We start from the raw sequence: 21,611 nt of genomic DNA, 5'->3' as shown, positions 1-21,611 counted from the left end.
ATATGATATTAATTAACATTAATAATATTGTGAACAGACAACAATAAAAAATACATATATATATATATAAATTTATATATATATATATATATATAAATTCAAGAAACAAAAAGATGTACATGTAACATTGTAATTTTAACCGCGCGTTAATAATGCAAAAATTTAATCTTTTTAAAAAGAAAGACGTTGAAATTGGCTGTTTGAAGCAAACGTTGTGTGTATAAGTATAGTAAACAATTAATCATACTTACACAAAACAACAACTGTGTTTGCTTCAAACAGCCAATTTCAACGTCTTTCTTTTTAAAATATTTGAAGCTATTTTTTGCATCTTAACACTTATTTATCTTTTTACTTTTTTATGCCAGATGCGTACATATCGAAGGATTATCGACAAAAAAGAATAGACGAAACGTTTGATCAAAGACTAGTGTAAAAAGATCATTAGTAAGAGCTATATTTTTTTTGTGAGGGTTTTAGGACATATGTAGATGATACATCCTTTGTTTGTGAAAATCTGTGTCAAAATTCGAGAAATATCTTAGAATCACACGCATGAGCTTAAACGTTTAACATATGATTCGTCAAGACCGAGATTACAACAGCGAGAAGAATATTCGTAACGCACTGAAGAACAAAAATACCCGTACGACCTAGGAAGAATTTTTTAAAAAAGAAGAGCGTTCAAAACGCGAAAAAATGACTGGCTAGGATCAATAAATTTTTTGTATTTGTATCAATATAAAAATGGCGTTTGATAAAGAAAAAGCCAGTGTTGGTTGTTTTGCTTTCTGCAACGCTATCATACGTCTCACCAAATTTTATTAATCATTACTCATTTTTTCTTTCAGTAGCTTGTCTACACTAGTACGTAAAGTTAAATGAAACATATATTAAGTATGCAAAGCAATTCACTGGTTTTTGTCAATATAGGTTTTAATCATATAAGAGATGTACAATTACTTATCAAAATAAGAACATCACAATAATCTCCGGTATCGGTGATATAATTTTTTTATTTTCAATAGGCAGCTGTCGAATTTTATTGCGATAGAAACTTAACAGTTTTAAACCGATGAAATCATTGATAAATTGTTTTAAGGTCATCTATTATTGTTTTAAAATAAAGCGTCAATCAAGTGCAGCGACGCAAACAAGCAAGATAAAAAGAATCTCTTCTAAGAAGAGACAAGTTCTAAAGCTAAATGCCGCGGCAGAACTTTGCAACTCTTATTAATCTCTCTATGGCCGAGCGTTTTCGTACTTTTATCTCTTGTATTAATCATTTATAAATTACTTATGATTAGAAAGGGAGACATGTTCGTAATCAAAGAAGTTTCGATTTTGTCAATTGAAAATGCACGGAGTGTTTTGTACGTAAATAAATTAATTGTAATAATCAATTTTAAAACAAATTATAATTTATAACAATTATAAAAAAACTATAAAATTAAACTCAATTAAACTCGTTAAATTAAATATAATAAATTAAATCAAATAAATTATAAGAGAGAGAATTGTTGAGTAACTGTATACATATATAAATTACACTCTGTGAACATTTCTTTGTTTGTCAAAATCAAACTTTTTTGACAGAAGTTTTTCAGTTATAATGATAACTTTGAATCTCCGATGATAGTAAACCCGATACTGCTCACTTAAGTTAAGACGTTAGATTATTGACCGCGTTCGGTGGAAACTCAATTGTTGTTGTACAACCGTGTATGTCTATGTGTATCTATCGATTTTCTGCTTAAAACTGATAATGAATGCTTCAGCGAAACTTTTCACAAGGTAAAAATTATCACAAATCCACGTACACACACACACACACACACACAACGTTTGTATACTGCTGATCGTTAATTGTGTATATGATTGCATTATACACACGTACATTATAATTTCAATGGTAATGGATTTCTGCAATCAATGTTTTCTGTCATTTCTTAATACTAATAGTGTAGAATATGTTGGTATGTACGATTAGTATAGAGTTATAAAGAATGTTTGCGCGGATGTGTAATTTTTAACGCGATTATAACGCACGACAATGGAGAATTGTAATGATCGCGAGCGAATGAAGAAATTTCGAGATCGCAATCTGTAGCGCATTATTGAAAGACTTTTTTTTTTAATCAAATTCGATTTTACGGACGAGAAAATTCTGTGATAATTTGACGAATTTATCTATTTGGACTTTTAGAGGCGGAAAAATGTCCATCGAGGCCTTAGTTATATACATATTGTAGATGACTATTTGTTTTATTAATAGGTGATCATAAATTTATCATAATTGCGCTAGACATTGTAATAAAACCATACTAATACGTATAGTTGAAATATAATAATTCCTGATTTGTTACTAGTCGACTATATACTCTGATCACTTTATTTTACGAATATGAGATAATTTGCGTCACTCAGAAAAAGAGATGCCGTCTCGAAGACACGACCACGAAGACAAATGGAAGATCATCGTGCTCAGGAGAACATGTTCGTCCGAAGAACATCGATCAGAAGACTTTTAACATCAAATCTAATTACTGCTGTAATGGCTTCTTGTACGGTGTTGTGAGAATAAAATGTTTTTGTTTTTTGCTTTGACATCGTAAACTTTAAAGTTCGAAAGAACGTTGAGTTTCGAAGCATTTCTTCGAATAATTATGATTTTGTCGTGCAACATTGTTGAAAATTTCTAGAGTCAGACTTCTTCTAGTCAGACACTTTTTCTAGTCCGGACTTCTAGTCTAGTCTTCAGGCGTCATGGTGAAGAAATACGGGTTTGTTTTGCGAGAAGTCCCTATACTGTATATTTAATAATCAAACTTTTGAAACTTGGATTTCGCGTTGTCAAATTGAACATTTCGAGATCACGCATCGATTATGTACAAATATCAAGTGTTGAAGTGTAAAAAAAAAAAAAAAAAAAAACGTTTTTTGAAGAAATAATTCTTCAAGAAAGATGATCGTCACACGAATGATTATATTTTAGAACTTGACCGTCACTCCTGCCAGATTTCTTGAGTTATTTCATATCTCATTAATAAGCCAAATGTTTTTTTTAAAAAAAAAAGTCCCGATTTTGTTTTAAACAACACTTACTCTAAACTAACCACACAAACGTAGTTTTTCGTGCTTAAATAGTTCGATTCAATACGCACTACGTGAAGATAAAGAGTAAAACGTTGGAAGCGCATCGTGAAGATCGCAAGCAGATCAAATCTATCACATTTTGCAGTTGTATGTATTAATGTTTCTCTCAATTGAATTATGCTTTCAGAAAGATCGTTTCCGTGTTCGCATTGTGGCAAAATCTACTTGTACAAGAGCACCAGAACTCGTCATCTAAACTACGAATGCCACAAGGATGCGCAGTTCAAATGTTCGTTGTGCGAGCACGCAGCTAAACAGAAAGGCAACTTGAAGCGACACATGCGAACAGTACATAAGTATAATGTTATCCCGTGGGATTTGACGACCGCCGCGAAAAAACAGAAGAAGCCTCGGAACAATTACATTCGATATCAATGACTCAGCATATAGGTCATACGATGCCTCGCCCGTCAGACGTCGGTCTCGAATGTGTTAAATAATCTTGTATTTTGAAATAAAAGTGTATATTCTTTTTTTGTATAAGCCGGACTTCTCCCGGTTACAGTTAGTGATCGTGACATCTTACGTAACACAACATTCGGCGCAGATCCTCCGGCGACAACGCAATTCGAGACGATTTTACGATTCTCTCGGTGTTCTACGTCTGGATGTCGTTTTTTATACATCAGCTTATTGTTTGTTGTGATTGGTTGATTACGAACACGCGACATCTGGTTCTCGAAAAGTGCAACGCCGATTGTTGCATCTTTTCGGCTGCCTGTGCAATTCTTGCCCAGTGTTTCTATCGTATAGCGGCTCGCAACTCGCTGACTAGACACTCGCACTGAATTTTTCAGTTTAACAGTGCACTTAATAAAATTTGCTAAAATACATTTGACTCAAAAATCTCTATAATTATAACTAACAACATGATACATCAAACACCTATAAATATGAATTAAACACATCAAAATAATATTTACGATATAACAGTAATTAATAGTTCAATCATCGTTTCGAGCTGTGGCAGCTATGCGAATAAAATTATCTTAATTATTAAGATAGATAAATCGTCATTGTTTCTGAAACATTTATATACAAAATTATGTCTTATTTATTGCGCGTTTAAGAGAACAAAAAACTTATGGTTCTGTGAAATAAATCTTTAAGGGAAAAAAGTCAGACCCGCGCTCAGCAAAACAAAAAACAAACGAATTAAATTGATGGCGTAAAATTAAAACAAAAGAGCAAAAATGTTGCTAAATACAAAATAAGAAAAAAATCTCAAGTATATTTAATTTTTTATTGGAATTTAGTTTTTTTATTTTTTATTATATCTATGTTATGACTTATTTTTGCGCTCATCAATTTAATTACGTTGTCGCTTTATTGAGGAGGATCTAAAAAGTGGTTAACAAAGTTTGTATAGTACACAATGGTTATTATTGTTCAGAATTTTTCCCTTTTAATTTTTGCTTGCTTAATTATTGTTTTCAATTTGTTGAATAATGAAGTAATGTTTGTAGCATTTCTTTTTTACAATTGTTCAAAATTCATCAAATAAAATTTGTTTTACACATATCTCTGTTTTACATATATTTAAAATCACAGTTGGTTCTTTTTTAAATTTTTCAAATGTAAAACATTTATCAGTTTTATGAAAATATGTTTCTTATTTATGTGTGTTTTCAGATTTCTTTTTTTTTTACGATTCTTTTTTAAGATTGTTGAATGTGTATATTGTAATTGATGTTGTTTTATGTCTTAAACAAGTGGTTACAATACGTATGCGAATTTTATGTATATATTAACTACTAAAAAAATCAATGTATATTTTTGTTCATCAATAATGAGCTAATTGCGTTAGATCTTAGGTCTCTTAGTCTTTTTTTTTATTCAAGAATTAATAATGGTTATTTTTTGTGTGTTACTTACGATTATTGTAAATTTAAATACCGCGCGTTAACTGTTGCAAAAATTTTATCTTCAAACAAATGAAAAGTTACTCTTGCTTTTATAACTACGTGGTTCTTTCTCTTTCAAGCATGATACATACAAAACGAAAAAAAACTGCTTTTCCTATTTCTTCAAGTATTGAAGAAAATATGAGATATTTATTTTTTTCACTAATGAATATTTAGTTCATTTGCTTGTTTAGAGGCAATTGCGCGTTGTGTAATAAGTTTTGAAATATTAAACATTTCTTATGTATTATTATCAAAACTGTCACTGATTCTTATAGAGAAAGAACACAGATACATAGCAATATTTCATAATAGTGTAATAAAGTTACATTAATTAATAGTGAATACTTATTATTATAAGTAATATCATAATGTAATCATAGCAAAATATTAATAATAACAAAACAGTAATTTTTCGCACTACTGTAAACCGTGTAGTTGCATACAGAAATCATTTGTATGAATGTCGACGCATATCATCAACAACGTACGTTCACTTTATAATTTAGTCTATAGCGCACAAGTGTTAGAACATTCAATTTTTTTATTTTAAAATGAAATTTTGTGCAACTTTGAAGTTTCTCGAAGCAAAGTGAGAGAGTGTTATCTAAAGATATATGTGTGGACTGCTACTGCTATACACATAATTATTACTGAGCTTATATCGTTCTTGCTGCTTATATATGTATATATACTGTTGTTTTTGTACAAAGAAAGATAATGAAATAAAAGACTTGTTATTTCTACTTTATCAATATGTAATGTGCACTGATGTACCTGTATAATTTAATGACTTCAGACCGCACACAATTACAAATCCTTTCTTTCTTGTCACAAAATCATGGGTGACAATTATATTTGTTATTGTAAAGCATAGTTGTTGCAAATAACGAGGAATTATCTATTCGTCTTTAATAAACTTAATGTTCATTCTGTAATTGTAAACTTCCTGTAGCTTGTCTCTTTTTTTTTGATAAATATTTTATCTTTGCTATACAAAATTGCTATCACACAAATTATCATAATTGCTGTTAAATCAGTCGGTGTAACTGCAGAAGATAATCAAATATACTCTAGTATAGAAACTGAGTAAGAAAAAACACACACATTTAAAAAAACTGGAAAATGCTATAATATGAATTTTAAAGAGTGGTAAGAGTGTTTTTTATTCAATCTTTACAATATTTGGAAAATTATTTTATTTTTTTAAATGTTTCTCTCTTGCAAAAATTTATTAAAGTGTTTGTGAACAGAGATATCTAGAAAATTCCGCATCAGAAAGGCAATTTGAACTGCAATAATGAACTGATTCTCAGGGTAATCGATGGCAAATGCAAAAACTGCAACAAGAGCGCGGATACAACGCATCGGAATATTCAAACAACGAAATCTACTTTTGATATACAGAGAACTGTTTGCTCAAAATCCCTCCCAGAGTTCCATTCCATAAAAAAATATAAAAATATCGTAATATGATAAAAACACACATGACTTTTCTATATTAATGCTACATATATAAGACATTAAGTGCATGAAGAGTCTAATGTAAAATGTGTGATGAGATTTTTCAGAAACACTTATATAAGTCGATTTTTAGTCATTGCTTCTGACAGTAAAAAAAAACAAGTAATAAAAACAAAACAAAATAATACAATTTAACAAAAACAAATCACAAGTAAGACGTGGTAAGATACAATAAAATGTAAACACAAATAAGAGTCGAGATTGATTTTCGGGTTTAATGTTTTTTTCTTTTTGTTTTTGTTTTAATGATGTACAGGGCTAAACGCACTGATCTCTACAAGCGATCGCTGCAATGATTTTTTTTAGTCGATTTTACGCACTGATCTATTCAAAATTTCCGGTAATTAAATTACATACACATCTTGCGAATGCAAGTTGATTGCAACAGTAAAAAAACACGTCACGATGCAAAATCTCACGATCTCACTATCGGCCTTTCTGCCGCCTGTTTCAGAATTGAAGAGAGAATACTGCCGCGTCAACTACGATCGGCCGTTCACGTGTCTCAAGTGCGGCAAGCGTTACACATGGACGGACTCTCTGACGAGGCATCTGCGCGAGGGCTGCGGCATGCTGCCGAAGCACATTTGCAGAATTTGCGGCAGGAAATTCAGGCGCAAGGATTATCTCTTGCGCCACGAGAACAACGTTCACAAATAAAAGGACTAGCCGCCTCTCTCCTTCTGGAATTCGTCAATGCGTCATCGGGAAAAAGAACCAAGTTCGTTTCGCGAGGATGCGATTAATACCTCAAAACGAAATAAGAATTGTCCCACCGTGTATATTATTAATATTGCATTCGGGTAGAGTCGAGTACAAGCGCGTAAATAAATAATTGCTCATAAAATCGGCGATAAAAGAAAAACTGACTGATTTTTGCAACTGAATAGAAAGACGATAAGTAATTAATTTATATTAATATTAGGAAGAGGAGAAGAGTAGAGACAGATTTTTTTTTGCATACGTCGTATTATTCACAATTGTAAACAAACGTTTTCAACGACTATCTCGAACTATTTTTTTACGTCATATATTTGTATATTTTCTAACTATATTCTATCTTTAGTGAAACTAAACATATATAAGAAGTATTGTCGGAGAGTTCACATAACGACATTTGTTTCAATAAGATAAATGCCGAAAGAATATATCGCGCGTTTAAAAGATACTCATAGATTTCAAGATCATATACAAATATATATAGCTCAAGACAGTGTTTGTTACGTACGTCTTTTTCTTGAAAAGTTTTTGCCATCGTTGTAAAACAAATGTCAGATGATTTTGCATTATTAGCAATTTCTTTGCTCTCACAAAAGCATTTATCTTATTGAACATATACATACTTTTTCTACTAGCAGTTTTGCGAACTCACGGAAGAAAGCTATTTCTTCTTACTGACTTTTGAATCTTATGAATATATTTTATATATTTATTTTTTCAATTCAAAGCATATTTTCTATACATTTGTATATCATTTTTCACTTCCACGAATAACAAGACAATCCTACACGCAACTAGGATAAGAAAACAACGGAATTTCGATATGAAAAACAACGGTTTAGATAGTTTTGTATTAAACGTGCAATATATTACTTTTTTTTTTACGAACATCTCGAATATGTCACAAGTGGCAAATCGCAAGCTAGCGAATGTAACTGTAGCTTCTTGTCTGCGTATGATGTATAGAATTATTATAAACGTCCGTGTCGTGTGTCTCGTCTAATTATGCTTTTTCGTACCTGTGTATATATATACATATAACTCTCATTAAGTTTTTTATTAAACAAAAACCTGAAAGCGTGCATTGTCGTAAGAAAACCCTAGCGAATGTTATTCTTAAATATTCTACACATTACAACGTAAGAACGAGATAGGAATCGTAAATTTTAGTTGCTAAATAGATTGATACCTTTGTAAGAAAACAATTCGAGAGAAAGTAATGTAACGTGTGTGTGAAGTGAAAGAATTATTGTTGTATGCGATTGACAACTGAAAACCTAATAAATAAGCAATATATTGTATTACAGACCGTAATTGTACGTGAACGCGTTTATTTTATGATAACGATTTACTCTTGCGGTTATAAAAACGAGTCAACGATAATTAATTATTATACAAAGATTGCGAAGAGAGAAACAACAGAACGATTTTTGAATGGAAAGTGAAGACTCAACGTTACAATATGTAGAGAATACAACATTGCTGGTATGTTTTTTTTCGGCGATCTTCACTTTCTGTTGACAATATCGTTGTGTTTTCTTATTATTTATGCGTAGCGCATATTATTTTATCGTATATTTACGAGTAGATCGAAGTATTTGTGAGACACAAATTTTGTTTATGGAACAAGTGAATCAGAAACTGTAAAAACAAATCTGATATAATAATAATATGCATTCATATATTTGTTGTTTTTTTAATTTTCTTATGATCACGAAAATCCTACATAGATATAAGAAACTAAGATATAAAAAAAAAAGATTTAAAAAAAAATTGGTGTGTAACATATTACAAAAATTTAATAATAAAACTCTCAATCTCCAGCAATCGCGCACAGTAAGCGATAAACAGTTAGAAAATAATCAAAGACGCCATTCCGTGTGTGATACTCTTTTTACTTCGCGTGAACGAAATTTGTAATTTACTAACATGTCTGTTGTTTTTTCCAGGTTTATTGCTGTTGAAGGCGTCTGACAACGATAAGAGAATAGGCAAACACTTTTGCTCGACCTGCGGAAAGCAATATAAATGGATGCAATCGTTGATCAGACACTCGCGAGAAGAATGCGGAAAGGATCCGCAGCACACTTGTCCCATATGCGGCACGAGAATACGACACAGATGGATGGTCAAGAAGCACATCGAAGCGCATCACTCGAACGGCAATTACATCGACTACAATCGGCAACGATCAAAGAATAAATCCGTGCACTAATGTCAATAAAAAAGTTTTCTATTGCGTGTATTTTTTTAAGGCGTTTATGTCTTTACACATAAAGTTACAGTTTTAAGACATTATTCAGGCATTATTAGTTTAACTTTTCATGCGTCGCATCTCTGTCTGTATTTGGACTTTTTATATTTAATATTCCCGAGTGAAAACATTACATCTTTGTATGTAAAAGAATCATTTTAATGAATATTTAGTGTTAATATAATTGCGCTTTTTAATGATTACACATAGGTGTTTGTTTTACACGCATGCAATTTGCAACGACACGCGAACGTAAGTTGCAATTTGTTCTTTATCGAAATTAGATTTGTAATACGTAACTACGCTTGTTAATTTATTATCATCAGTTTTTATCGTTATTATTATTAATTTATATTTATTAATCTCGCTCTCGTTGAGGAACAAAAGCCTCAGTGATGACTCGAATCTTGCCATATTAGTCGTCTCAGTAATTCGGAGTTCACGTCTTCAACAATTAAATTTGCGCAAAGACAAAATACAATTAGACAAAGACAGTGTAAGAAATTTGTAACCCTGGAAGGGTGGAATCAACAAACATATCTAATACTAGTCTCCTTTGTTCTCGCAAACACAATTGTACAATATAATGTGAAAAATAAAAGAACAGATCATAATGTATGATATCTTCTTCGTAAAGAAAGTAATTTCGACAAAATCTCTTTTGATTTATTTACAATTAACAGCAAGATTATCTTGAAATTACAAAACTCTGGTCCCGTCTCAAAAATCCAAATCCGTTATATTCTCACATTTACGCTATTGACTTTTAAGTTGATAGAAAATGTAAATCCTGCAATAAGATTCGGGAAGAGAAATGTGTGTGGAATGAGATCTTCTAAAGATGTTTTTTCGTTTGTTGTATTTTTCAAACACGTTTGAAAACAAGCATGTGCTAACGAGGCAATTTCTTTTCAGATCGCAACAAGTTCAATAGGGTAACAGAATCCTATCCGCCGCGTCCCAAATTCATCTGCAATGCGTGCGGCAAGGTGTACAAGTGGAAGAACTCTCTGACGAGACACGAAACTATGCAGTGCAAACAGCGACAATTTGTTTGCGTTCTTTGCGGCGCGAGATTTAAACAAAAGCAATATTTCGACGATCATATAATGCTGTTTCACAATTCTAATCTCGCACCTACTTCTTGAAACAGTAAAAAAAAGAAACTAAAAAACTGTTCACACTAAGTTTTCGACTAATATCATTTGACGTACATTTAAGAAATTATATTGACAATGCGATATATATTGCGATCTATTACTGATGTATTTGAATTTTACTATTTTATAAAATTAAACTAGCTCAAATTGTTAAAATTTTGATTGAATTTTGTACGTCACGAAAAGTAAAAGTTCAAATATATTCTTAATTTTAATCGCAACTTACATGTATTTGCGCTGTGTTTTAATTTTTCATCCTATACTCTATCACTTATTCTGATTTAATAAAGTCTGTAATTATAAGATAAGAAGATTGAAAATCAGAGAGAGAAAAAAAGAGAAATAAAGATATAAGAAATATTTTGTTTTTACCGAATGAGAGTGGAGGTCACAAAAAAAGCGCATGTGATTTTTGCGAAATTGTCAATTTTTCTAGCATGGTGAAAATTGAAGTCATTCGTTAATCATCAAGATGTAATGAGATCACGTCGTTACCTGTTTCAGACCGAACATTGAAGCCGTACCATGTACCAAAACCCTACGCTATAATAACACGTGTGACATCTCTGTCACTACCGCCTTATCAGTGTAACACGTGCGGCAAGTCGTACAAATGGAAGGAATCCTTGAGTTTGCACAAACGAATGGAGTGTGGAATCGAGCCACGCTTCACCTGCGTCTGCTGCGGTAAAAAATTCAAACACAAGCATCACCTCAAACAACACCAAATGGCGATTCACAAAACTATCCCGTAACCAACGAAAAATGTGGTAGTGCGAAAAAATAGTATTATTTATGGATTAGAAACGATGGTTCTTTACTATAGCATTACAACATATTGTGTCAAATAAGATAAACTATATAAAATGTATTGTTACCGAATACAATTTGATTAAATGTAATACCTTAACTAATAATGTGTTTTATAAAGATCGTTCTTTTATTAATAAAAGTACATGGCAAGCATAAAAGAGAGAGTGTTTTTATGCGTTCGAGAAAAGACACATGGAGTTCTTAACTCAGACAAGCATGTTACACATTTATAATTGCGGTTACAAAATATATTAATTATTCCACATCGATTGCAAAAGAAGTGATACTCTTTTTCTCTCACTCTTACTCTCTCTGTGTGTGTGTGTGTGTGTGTGTCTAGAAAAAAAGAATGTCTATTACGTTTTATCACTTATGTCCTACTTTTCTGATTCGCTTAATTTTATCGCTGCAGAAAACACATATTTTTAGATTCTCTGGAGAAGTGAGTTTTTATGAATTGTTTCTTGTTTGTTGACAAGTTGACAAACACCTCAAAACAGAATGTTATATGTTGTCGAATCTGGTATTGTCAGATATTTATGTCGAATTTGTTGTCTTTGTCTCCATTGTCAAATAAAAAAAATATACACGCAGAACTTTGTGTGTATGAATGTGAGTGTGTACAGGAAAATAAAAACGCGCGTCTTTTATCAAAGTTTTTATCAAAGACGCGCGTTTTTATTTTCCTGTACACACTCACATTCATACACACAGAGTTCTGCGTGTATATTTTTTTTATTTGACAATAAAAGAAAAAATACACAGTTCGAGATGAACGCATACACTGCATTCATACTTTTGTTTTTTCAGATAACGAAGTTTGGCCGCAGAGTCTACGGAATCAGTGCAAGGTTTGCGGCAAATTCTACACGCGAAAATCGTCGCTGTACACTCATCAACGTGTGTGCGGCAAAGAGCCCAGGTTCGTGTGCGGGTTTTGCGACAAGAAATTTAAATACAAACATAGACTGCAGTCGCATCTCAGTTCGAGCGTGTGCACGCGACGCGAGAGAGTGAGAAGAGATTGAGAGATTTGACGTAATAAAAATCGATCAAATTGATTGATTTTTAATTAAACATTTTTTTTATTTTATTGTTTAAATTATCTCCCCATCAGATCAATGAAGATATTTTTATGTTGTGTATCAGATCAAACATGTAAACCCATAATAATAAAGATTCAGTGATATTTTACTAGCAAAGTTGTGTCTCCTTGTTGAATCCCACGCATACGCGACTCTCATGACACGCGACTGTTTGAGAGATTTGAAACTCTCGTTATGTTTTTTTTTTTTTTTGTTAAAAATCACAAATCTTGTAAAATAACATCTGCTGATTGTTTGGGACAGTGGAAAACGTACGAATCGCACAACAACACACGAGCTTTTTTAGCGATAATCTAATTAGAAAGAGACGTACGTAAAGTGCGCGTAACTTTCACGATTTTAAAGCGCTTTTATTCCGTAGACGGCGTGTGTCTCTGTTTTATAAACACGACATGACTTTATAACACATGGTCGTTAATGTCCCCCGTGATGTAAAATCCCGTAACGTTTGTAACGTCGCAAGACGAACATTGCGCCTCTTAAAGAGTTGATGGCATGGAAGATGCGCGGGTGGCGAGTTCGGTTTCTTCAATCGCTAAAAAGACCTCTTTTTTTATTTTCAGCTCTTCCACGATGGGTCTGCTTCCAGTGCGGTAAGCGTTATCTGTGGCGCGGTTCCCTGAAGAACCACATACGGGTGGAATGCGGCAAAGACCCGACTTACACGTGTCCGGTGTGCGGCAGGCAGTTCAAGCACAAACACCGCTGGCAATCGCACGCGAGATGCATGCACAGCATCCTGTTGTAATAATAATAACGTGACGCGCGATGTCGATCTCCGATTGCTCTTCTGTACATATGTAGATTTTTTTTTAGAAAAGAGCATCTTACGTGAGAGAGCGTCGTTCGAATGCTTCTTCTATCGTCGCCGTATGTATAACAATACATATGTACGTTGAAATGTGTGAAATGAAGTTTCGAAATAAAAGTTTATTTTCATCATTTATTATCGAAGTTTTTCAGTAGATCGCTTTTATTGTTTCCTTTTCTCACGCAAACAAATTTTTGTGATTATTGCAGTGATGTTGACCAATCCTTGAGGAAACTTTTTCGGAATATATATAGCTCTTAGGAGAAATAACTTTTGCACTCTTATATTCATTCTATGCGGAAATGATTTGTTGTTATCGCATCTGTTATCTTAGTATTATCCTTAGTGTATCGTTTCAAATTGTTTCTCTTGATATCAGTCTCACGATAGATATAAAATCTGTGACAGAATTTTGTACTGAATTTTGCTATTAATGTGTTTCCGAAACTGTGCGTTAGTATGTAATAAAAAAAATGCTCACGTTAAAAACTCACGGCGACAGTCGAAACAACTGGATCAAAATGATCTGGCGATTTGTTGAGCGAAGGGTAATTCGGTGAGACACTTGTCTGAAAAAATCATGTGCGAAAAAGTATATTTATTATTAATTTGCCAATTCGTTCAAATTAAGTTCCTCGAACATTAAATATTACGATTAAATGTTAAATCGAAGTATAAGTTATATTGCTGCGATACATATATTATGCATATATATGTATATGCGCTTTTAATGTCGTCACCGAGAAAATCGCGAATCGAACGAACGATTTAACGACCAGCGGTCTCTTTTTTCAGCGCCAAACCTGAGGTCCTGGTTTTGTTACCAATGCGGCAAGCGATACAAATGGCGGGATTCGTGGAAGAAGCATCTGCGGGTCGAATGCGGGAAGGATCCCACGTTTGAGTGTCCAATCTGTGGCAGGAAGTTCAAACATAAGCATCGGTTGCAATCGCACACCAAAAGAATTCATTATATTAACATATGACTCATTTGATGAGTTGACGTAAAAACAGACTTTTGATCGAACATACAGACCACGAAGTGATCAATAACACACGCAAAGAGCAACGATCTCTTGACGTTTTGTCATTTTATTTACATTTAATCTTATTTTATTTTATACACGTATACAATTTTATATACATATACAACATACATACTTCTTGTCGTTGAGATTTTTTAAATAAATTGTTAATATAGATATATTGTTTACTTCAGTTAATATAGATATATTGTTTACTTTGAAATGTTGTTGCAATTGCCTTTTTGAAATTGTTTATACAATTGAGCTTAGAAATTATGAAAGCGCGTTTACAAATGACGTATATATATATATATATATATACAAAACAAAAATATAAATAAATTATTACAAAACTATTTTTCAAGCACTTTTGTCTTACACCTTATTGCAATGCATCTTATTAATTAAAAGATTTTTACCCATATGAAATATTTTGTGTTCTTATACTTACTTGTACGAAAAAGAGAAATAAATATATAAATTTTCTCAATACGCTTCTCACTAGCCGATAATTGCGCCAAGAGTTTTTTACATCGAGCAAGCTTTCTTCAAGAGACTTTACTAATTAGAAATTACTGTCTTTTATATTCAATTTATATTTGATCGAAGAATTGTGGAAATTTATAATTAAAATTTCAGAATCTTGTATCTTTCTTCGAAAAATGGAGTCTTCCTCAAAAATATATCCTACAAAATTCCCGTTACACATGAAACCATTGAAAAGAAATCGCAGTTTAACTCCTTCCGCTCACACGTTTTTCTGACCAAACACTCGTTTCGTTCATTTTCCGTCTCGGGGAACGTGTGTGTGATGTAAATAAAGCGAAGTTTAATCTCAAGTAAAATTAACCGCATCGTCTAACCACGTTGCTCTCTCGTTGCAGGTTTACTGGCGTCTCTGCTGCTCACGCAGGACAACAACGACTTGTCCTGGAACCAACAGCAATTCGACGAGTCTTCGACATACAAAATGCCCAGTGTTTCTCGGAAAAAGAACACAGGCGGCGGTGACATAAGGATGTACGGATGCAACAGATGCGGAAAATCTTACAAAGCCGCGACGTCGTTGAGCCGTCACAAACGGCTCGAGTGCGGTGTCGTGCCCTGCGAGGTGTGCCCCATCTGCAGTCGCAGATTCAAGCACAAGTTCGTCTTGAACGCTCACATCGGTGCCTGCGAGAGAAGAATGAATCAGACGATACACAAGAAAGTTTACGATTAAAAAAACACGCTAGAAAAAACACGTTTTCCTTTTCAACGAAAAGAATAATGATTTTCTATACAGATTTTGTTGCGTTGTTAAATCTGATCTCGGAATTTTGCTATCACGTCAGAATTTAAAGAGATATGTAATGAGATAAAAAGAAAATGACTATCTTCAAATCCGGATGTGAAAACGAAATTCCTTGATCAGTATCGAATTCAATACATTAAAATCTATAGGAAATCTGTCTTTCGTTCGTTGAGAGAACAAAGTCAAAAAATATTAGATTTGTCCTCCACGGTAAACTGATGATGATCAGTCGCGACAAAAATGCGACGACAATGATTTTAAGTTTTTCGATCGAGACAGTTGCTTTTTCAAAAGGAATTTTGTAAAAGCGCTTGATCTGTAAAAACCAGTTATTTCAATCAATACCGGAATCACACGCATACAATAAGCGTAGATAATTACAATGTGATCTGTTGATATCTATTTTATCTTCACGTAGAAAATTATAATATTTTTAAGAGAGATTTATAGATTCGCCTTTCGTTTTTAAACGGAATAAAAATAGCAAAAAAATGCTTTTACGATGTAATGTCAACATTTTCATTTTTACACGCAAAAATGTTCTTATTTAAATGTTTTTTTATTTCATATTTATAAATCGTCAAAAGATTGATGCATATAATTTCACATATCATTAATATCTTTCGCTCGCGCAATATTTATTTCAATTTTTTTTTTTTTTTCATGTTCAATCACATTATTTTGCAGCCACATAAAAACATATGATTGAATATGTGTATATACGTAGCGAGGATAATATTATTATTCTTAAAAGTCACACAAAGAATATTATTGTGACAAAAGTATTATGTGTATGCTTCCTATATTAAGTATATTGACAAATAACCGATATGTTTTGTCCGTTTTTTTTTTTCTAATATACAATGTCTAGCAAAGTTTTTTTTTATTAGACTCGACTTCCATGTGACGTATAACATATTTATTTATTATATGTATTCTGAGAATATAAAATCGTTAAAATTGTTAAAATTAAAATATTCGTTATGTTTCCTGATTCATTTTCTTACTAGATTGATGCAAATGTAATCTCGCGAGTTAAATATAAAAACTCGTAAAGACATATATATATTAATATTTGTTAAAAGATATACACATAAATATATGTATAGAGAAATGTTGAATGTAGCGAATGAAGGCCATATGTATAAAACTATTATTTTTGTTTGAGTTATATTAAGTGTTAATTTTTCGTTTTTTTTGCGATGCAAAACAATTGTCATTTCAAACTTGTCGCGCATCTCTTTTATACTGAACGTAAGTTCGTTTTCAGTATGATTTATATTCATAATAAGATTTAATCAAATTCTGGAAATAACAGTACTTTTTATGATCTCCTTTTTATCTTTTATTCTACATATTTTTGAGGCTATTTTTTATTCTCTCTGTTACAATTTAGAATACAAAAACTAAGATAGAAGTAGGATAAAAATAATTTTGTATTAGTTGACAATTTAGCAATAGGTAGTTTTTTAAATATATTCGAACTTGTTTTTCTAACAAAAAATTGACTATTTAATAACGATTGATTATAATCTTACGTGTATATAAATTTATATATTGTATAACATATAGTCTAATATTATGTAGTAAGACAAATAAGAAATATAAACTGTATATACATGTATATTTAAACATGTATATACTATATATATACATACATACTCTATATGTGGTATGTGTATATATTATTGTACATGTATTATATACACGTATATATACATACTTTTAGTAACTTTTTTTTAAGTATTAGAATGACTTCCAAATAATATTTTGCTGTGAGTTTGGTAAATTTATTATCGTAAATTCAAATTTTATAAACAATTTACAAAGAATATTTTGAGATACTTTAAATTATTATTATAAAAACTCTAGTGTGCACAAGAATTTGAAGTCGACATTTGAGACATTTGCTTTATACGATGCTATTATGTATGTACATATTGTAAGCATTTACAAAAAGCTTTAGTTCTTATATAAATAGAACCATTTTGTTTGTAAAAGAAATTTCTATAATAAATAATTTTTATATACTCTTTTTGATGAATTGTGATTCGTTTGGGCCATTATTTCTTAAGCATTTAAAAAAAAGAACGTTTGTTATAAGAAAGTTTATTAAAAAGTTTCAAATTTCACATGTGACAACGGCTTTTCAGTATTGTACTTGTATCTTAACATTTCGTTGCTGTGCGTGACATAGTATTGTTTTTTTAAGTGTAACTTTTATTAAATTAAAAGGTTCACTCATTAAATAAAAGAGTATTAAAATTTTGTTTTTCAAATTTAGAAAATTTGTCACGTAATTGTTTTCGTTTCAAAATAATATAATTTGCAGCGTTAAGCCATATATTTTCTGCCAAGATATTTGATACAGCTTTTTCTGCTCACTGCTCGTTTTATGTCGACAGGACTTGACATGAGCAAACCGTGGCGCATGTATTGCGACGACTTTCTTGACACGTCGGTGGAGGACTACTTTGAAGCAATGAACGATCCAAATAAACGTCAGATCTTCATGTGCTCTTTATGCGGCAATACGTACGCGTGGAGCAGCAGTTTGCGTCGCCATCAATTGCAGTGCGGTAACAAAGAGGCGAAGATCAAGTGTGGATTTTGCTCGAAAAGATTTTACAGACGGGACAGACTTAAAGAACACTTATATGTGCACCATTCGAACTTGAATTCTGAATGTGAAGCTTGCAAGCATCATAACGATGTTGGTCCGTGTAACGAGAAAAAATAAACTTCAAGTTCAAATTTTTTGACAAATATTTGACGTGTGCGCGATTCAAATATTTATTAATGCGTACAATTTTTGCAGTCCTTGTACAAATTTATTTTGCTTCAAATATATTGTTTAATCAACATTATATAGTAATATAGTACAGCGTAGTAAGTGAAGTTTCACATAAGATACTTAATAATTGTGATTAAACATATTTATGTGTACTTGATACTTTTCCAAAATGTTCTTTTTTTTAATATTTATATATTTGCCGTCTTGTTATGGTTAGCCACATCAATGGCATTAATAATACGTGTAATGATTACAAGTTTTGAATGTCGAACGTAAATTATAAATTCAAAATGCATTCTTCTTTCTGCGCGCGCTTTAATGTATTTCTACTTCAAGTTCAACAAATATTGAAACGTAAAAAAACAAACGCACATATACAAAATGCACAAAGAAAATAACATATAAAATTATTGAAAAAAAAAGAGAAGGAACGATATATGAAACTTGTAATTTTCTAGCTTTATTTTATTATTGACTCTGTCACGTATCTTGTCGACGCGAAGCCAAAAATTGTATTTTTACCAAAGATAAATTTGAGAGATTGTAATAAAAAAGTTACCATATTTTTATGTTTAAATGTCTGTGCAACACGCCCGCTTCATCGCGTTGTTACAACGTAATTACACAATCTCCACAATTTATCATGTAATTTTTGATATAAAATTACAAGACACTTAAAAGAGAATAAAACCCGTAGAGAGACTGTCTTTGTCAGTGTTTCACATTTGGTTGTGTTTCGTATTGATTAGCATGAAACTTGTAATCAACACTTTGTTACTTTTTATCGAGAAATATCAATAAAATATCAAACTGCTGCAATTAATAAATTCACAATAGGGAAGTAGTAACTGACGAATCGTTAATTAATTATATGCGATCGGGATGCGCGTTTTTGCTCGGTTTTATCGATCGAAAATGTTCATCGAATAAGATTGTCTACTTTAACACACATAGTTTCTATCGCTAGATTTTGTGATACCGTCAGTCTCCCACTGGAAATGACAGAATACATTCTACGTTACAGACAACTCCTTTCTTATGGACGACTTTAGCGGGGAGGACTTGAACACCAACGAATTCGACTTTGCCAGTGTGCCACTTCTACAGGGTCGTCATGTGCCATTGCAAGAACAACGTTACATGTGCGGCGAATGCGGCAAAGGATACAAGTGGATGGACAATTTGCGACGTCACCAGAGACTCGAGTGCGGGCAGCTGCCCAAATTGAGCTGCAGTATATGTTCGAAGAAGTTCTATCGCCGATACGAACTAACGAAACATATGAGAATGAAACATCATCTAGAGTAATCAGTTCGCATCGATTGTTTTTTTTTTTTTTGTTTTTTTTTTATCCTATGTACAATTTCTCTTGTTGTATCTGCACGAGTTTTTCTGTACGAGATCGTAAAATATTAACGTATAATGTATATGTATAATATATATAGATATACATACCGAAATAAATACCGAACTAATGCAAAGAGCATTTTGTGAAATATGTATTTCAATGAAGATCAATCATCCCGTGATTATTTATTTCACTCATTTCTTTTTTCTTATTGTTCAAAATTATGTGTTTTATGTTATTGTATTATAGAATGAGAGAAAGAAGAGAGATAGAGAGTGAGAGAGAGAGAGAGAAGAGAGAGTATGTAAAATTATACATTAACACACAAAAGTGCACAATGTCAAAATCACTTTGGAAACTACCAAAGAACATCGCAATAATTGGGCTTACTGATATTTTGTTCTTTTCTAATTTTTTATGTTCAAACATACGTAACATCATCACATTAGTCACTGATTCTTTTTGTTTTTGTTTGTAATTCACATGCTAATTATTTTTTTTTTTACTCTGTGTGTATCTCATACTTCGTTGACAATTAGAATGTTCGCACACGTAATCAGTCTCTTAAAAGTTGCATGCGCTTGCAAAGATCTTTTCCCCCACCGTTGTTTTGTCCTCCATTTGGTTTCGCAATTAACAAAACGTTTTGCATGTTCATTTGTTTCTTTTACAGAAGACGTGAAATTTAGCGGTTGGTTCAACGAGGGCCAATTAGAGTTCGACGAGAACATCTCGCAGAGTTGCTACGAATTCGTAACCACCGATTATCACGACCTATCCCCGGAATCCTTGGAACACCGTAAGAAAAAGCAGATCGCCACATGCGTATGCACGGAATGCGGCAAGAGTTTCTCGAGATCCGACAGCCTCAAAAGACACGAGAAGCTGTACTGCAAAGTGAAAGTCAAGTATTGATGTTGCTATGATTGTGAGACAAGATTTCGATGCTGAACTGAATATGTTTTTTGCATACTTATATATATATATATATAAAATATTTATGTAAAAGATAAAAACACATAGAAAAGAAGCGCGATAGATTCTATGAAATGTTCGAAACTAATTATCAATTTATTTCAGTTTTAATTGTTAAAAACCTGTGCAAAATTTTGTCGGAGATTGTTTTTGAGTATTTTTATTGAAAACTGTATTAAACACTAAAAACTATAATCTCTACTATTTTAGTCATTTTTGTTGGAACAACATCACAAAAAACGCGCGAATTTCATTAAAGTATCTTTTGCCATCTATTACATGTATTATATATTAGGAGATCATTATTATATATAATTGATTAATTTGTGTAATAAGACAAAAAAAAACATTAATATTTGTTGATTAAGTTTTGTTCACTGTGTACAGTAGAAGCTCCATATTCGCGCATTTTACCATCATGTTTGTAATTTAATATTTTATTACATCGATAGATTTGAAACACACTTGTACATATCTTTATCATGTTTGCGATTTATGTCAGATAACAGATTTTACAAATGCAATTTTCGCATATTATAGTATTACGTTTCGAAAAACGTGATTTTCGCTAATATGGCGCTTTTATTATGTTCCACACGAGATTTGTACGTCTAAACTAATTTGTGATGATTAATTTGACCTATACATTTGTTTTCATATATATATATATACATAACTAATATATATATAACTAGTATAATGTTATATATATATGTATATATATATA

At 31.9% G+C, this 21,611-nt stretch overlaps 4 protein-coding genes across 4 annotated transcripts in view; all 4 read left to right on the top strand.

Moving 5' to 3' along the window:
* The first annotated feature begins 8,202 nt into the window (after positions 1-8,202).
* Positions 8,203-13,385, top strand: LOC109856962 (gastrula zinc finger protein XlCGF57.1-like). The gene is made up of 5 exons (XM_020432756.1): positions 8,203-8,257; positions 9,254-9,466; positions 11,223-11,405; positions 12,342-12,515; positions 13,201-13,385. Exons 1-5 carry the CDS (start codon positions 8,203-8,205, stop codon positions 13,383-13,385), a joined length of 810 nt encoding a protein of 269 aa, XP_020288345.1.
* Positions 13,386-14,923: 1,538 nt separating this feature from the next.
* On the top strand, positions 14,924-20,631 carry LOC109856936 (zinc finger protein 431-like). The gene is made up of 4 exons (XM_020432716.1): positions 14,924-15,619; positions 18,173-18,484; positions 19,586-19,865; positions 20,583-20,631. Exons 2-4 carry the CDS (start codon positions 18,181-18,183, stop codon positions 20,596-20,598), a joined length of 600 nt encoding a protein of 199 aa, XP_020288305.1. The 5' UTR covers positions 14,924-15,619; positions 18,173-18,180; the 3' UTR covers positions 20,599-20,631.
* On the top strand, positions 15,136-15,695 carry LOC109856961 (zinc finger protein 2-like). Its single transcript, XM_020432755.1, has 2 exons — positions 15,136-15,205; positions 15,358-15,695. Exons 1-2 carry the CDS (start codon positions 15,136-15,138, stop codon positions 15,693-15,695), a joined length of 408 nt encoding a protein of 135 aa, XP_020288344.1.
* The window catches only part of LOC109856937 (GDNF-inducible zinc finger protein 1-like), a 2,982-nt gene continuing 1,594 nt past the window's right edge, over positions 20,224-21,611 (top strand). Inside the window, exon 1 of the mRNA XM_020432717.1 lies at positions 20,224-20,812. Coding sequence (XP_020288306.1) covers positions 20,731-20,812 — 82 coding nt within the window. The 5' untranslated portion in view covers positions 20,224-20,730. The remainder of the gene's footprint in view (positions 20,813-21,611) is intronic.

This window comes from Pseudomyrmex gracilis, unplaced genomic scaffold, assembly GCF_002006095.1.
Source record: "Pseudomyrmex gracilis isolate BER0280 unplaced genomic scaffold, ASM200609v1 scaffold_138, whole genome shotgun sequence".
Classification (NCBI taxonomy): domain Eukaryota; kingdom Metazoa; phylum Arthropoda; class Insecta; order Hymenoptera; family Formicidae; genus Pseudomyrmex; species Pseudomyrmex gracilis.
The sequence above is the reverse complement of the archived record's forward strand: the minus strand, read 5'-3'. Positions and strand labels throughout refer to the sequence as shown.

Bases quoted from the DNA above. Each gene is read 5' to 3' on its own strand.
- LOC109856962 (XM_020432756.1), top strand. From the start codon at position 8,203: ATGTCACAAGTGGCAAATCGCAAGCTAGCGAATGTAACTGTAGCTTCT. The intron at 9,467-11,222 runs GCAATTACATCG...TACCTGTTTCAG, and splicing joins CGAAGCGCATCACTCGAACG to ACCGAACATTGAAGCCGTAC. The intron at 11,406-12,341 runs GTAAAAAATTCA...TTGTTTTTTCAG, and splicing joins CTTCACCTGCGTCTGCTGCG to ATAACGAAGTTTGGCCGCAG.
- LOC109856961 (XM_020432755.1), top strand. From the start codon at position 15,136: ATGGAGTCTTCCTCAAAAATATATCCTACAAAATTCCCGTTACACATG. The intron at 15,206-15,357 runs GTTTAACTCCTT...CTCTCGTTGCAG, and splicing joins ACCATTGAAAAGAAATCGCA to GTTTACTGGCGTCTCTGCTG.
- LOC109856936 (XM_020432716.1), top strand. From the start codon at position 18,181: ATGAGCAAACCGTGGCGCATGTATTGCGACGACTTTCTTGACACGTCG. The intron at 18,485-19,585 runs GTCCGTGTAACG...TCTACGTTACAG, and splicing joins CAAGCATCATAACGATGTTG to ACAACTCCTTTCTTATGGAC.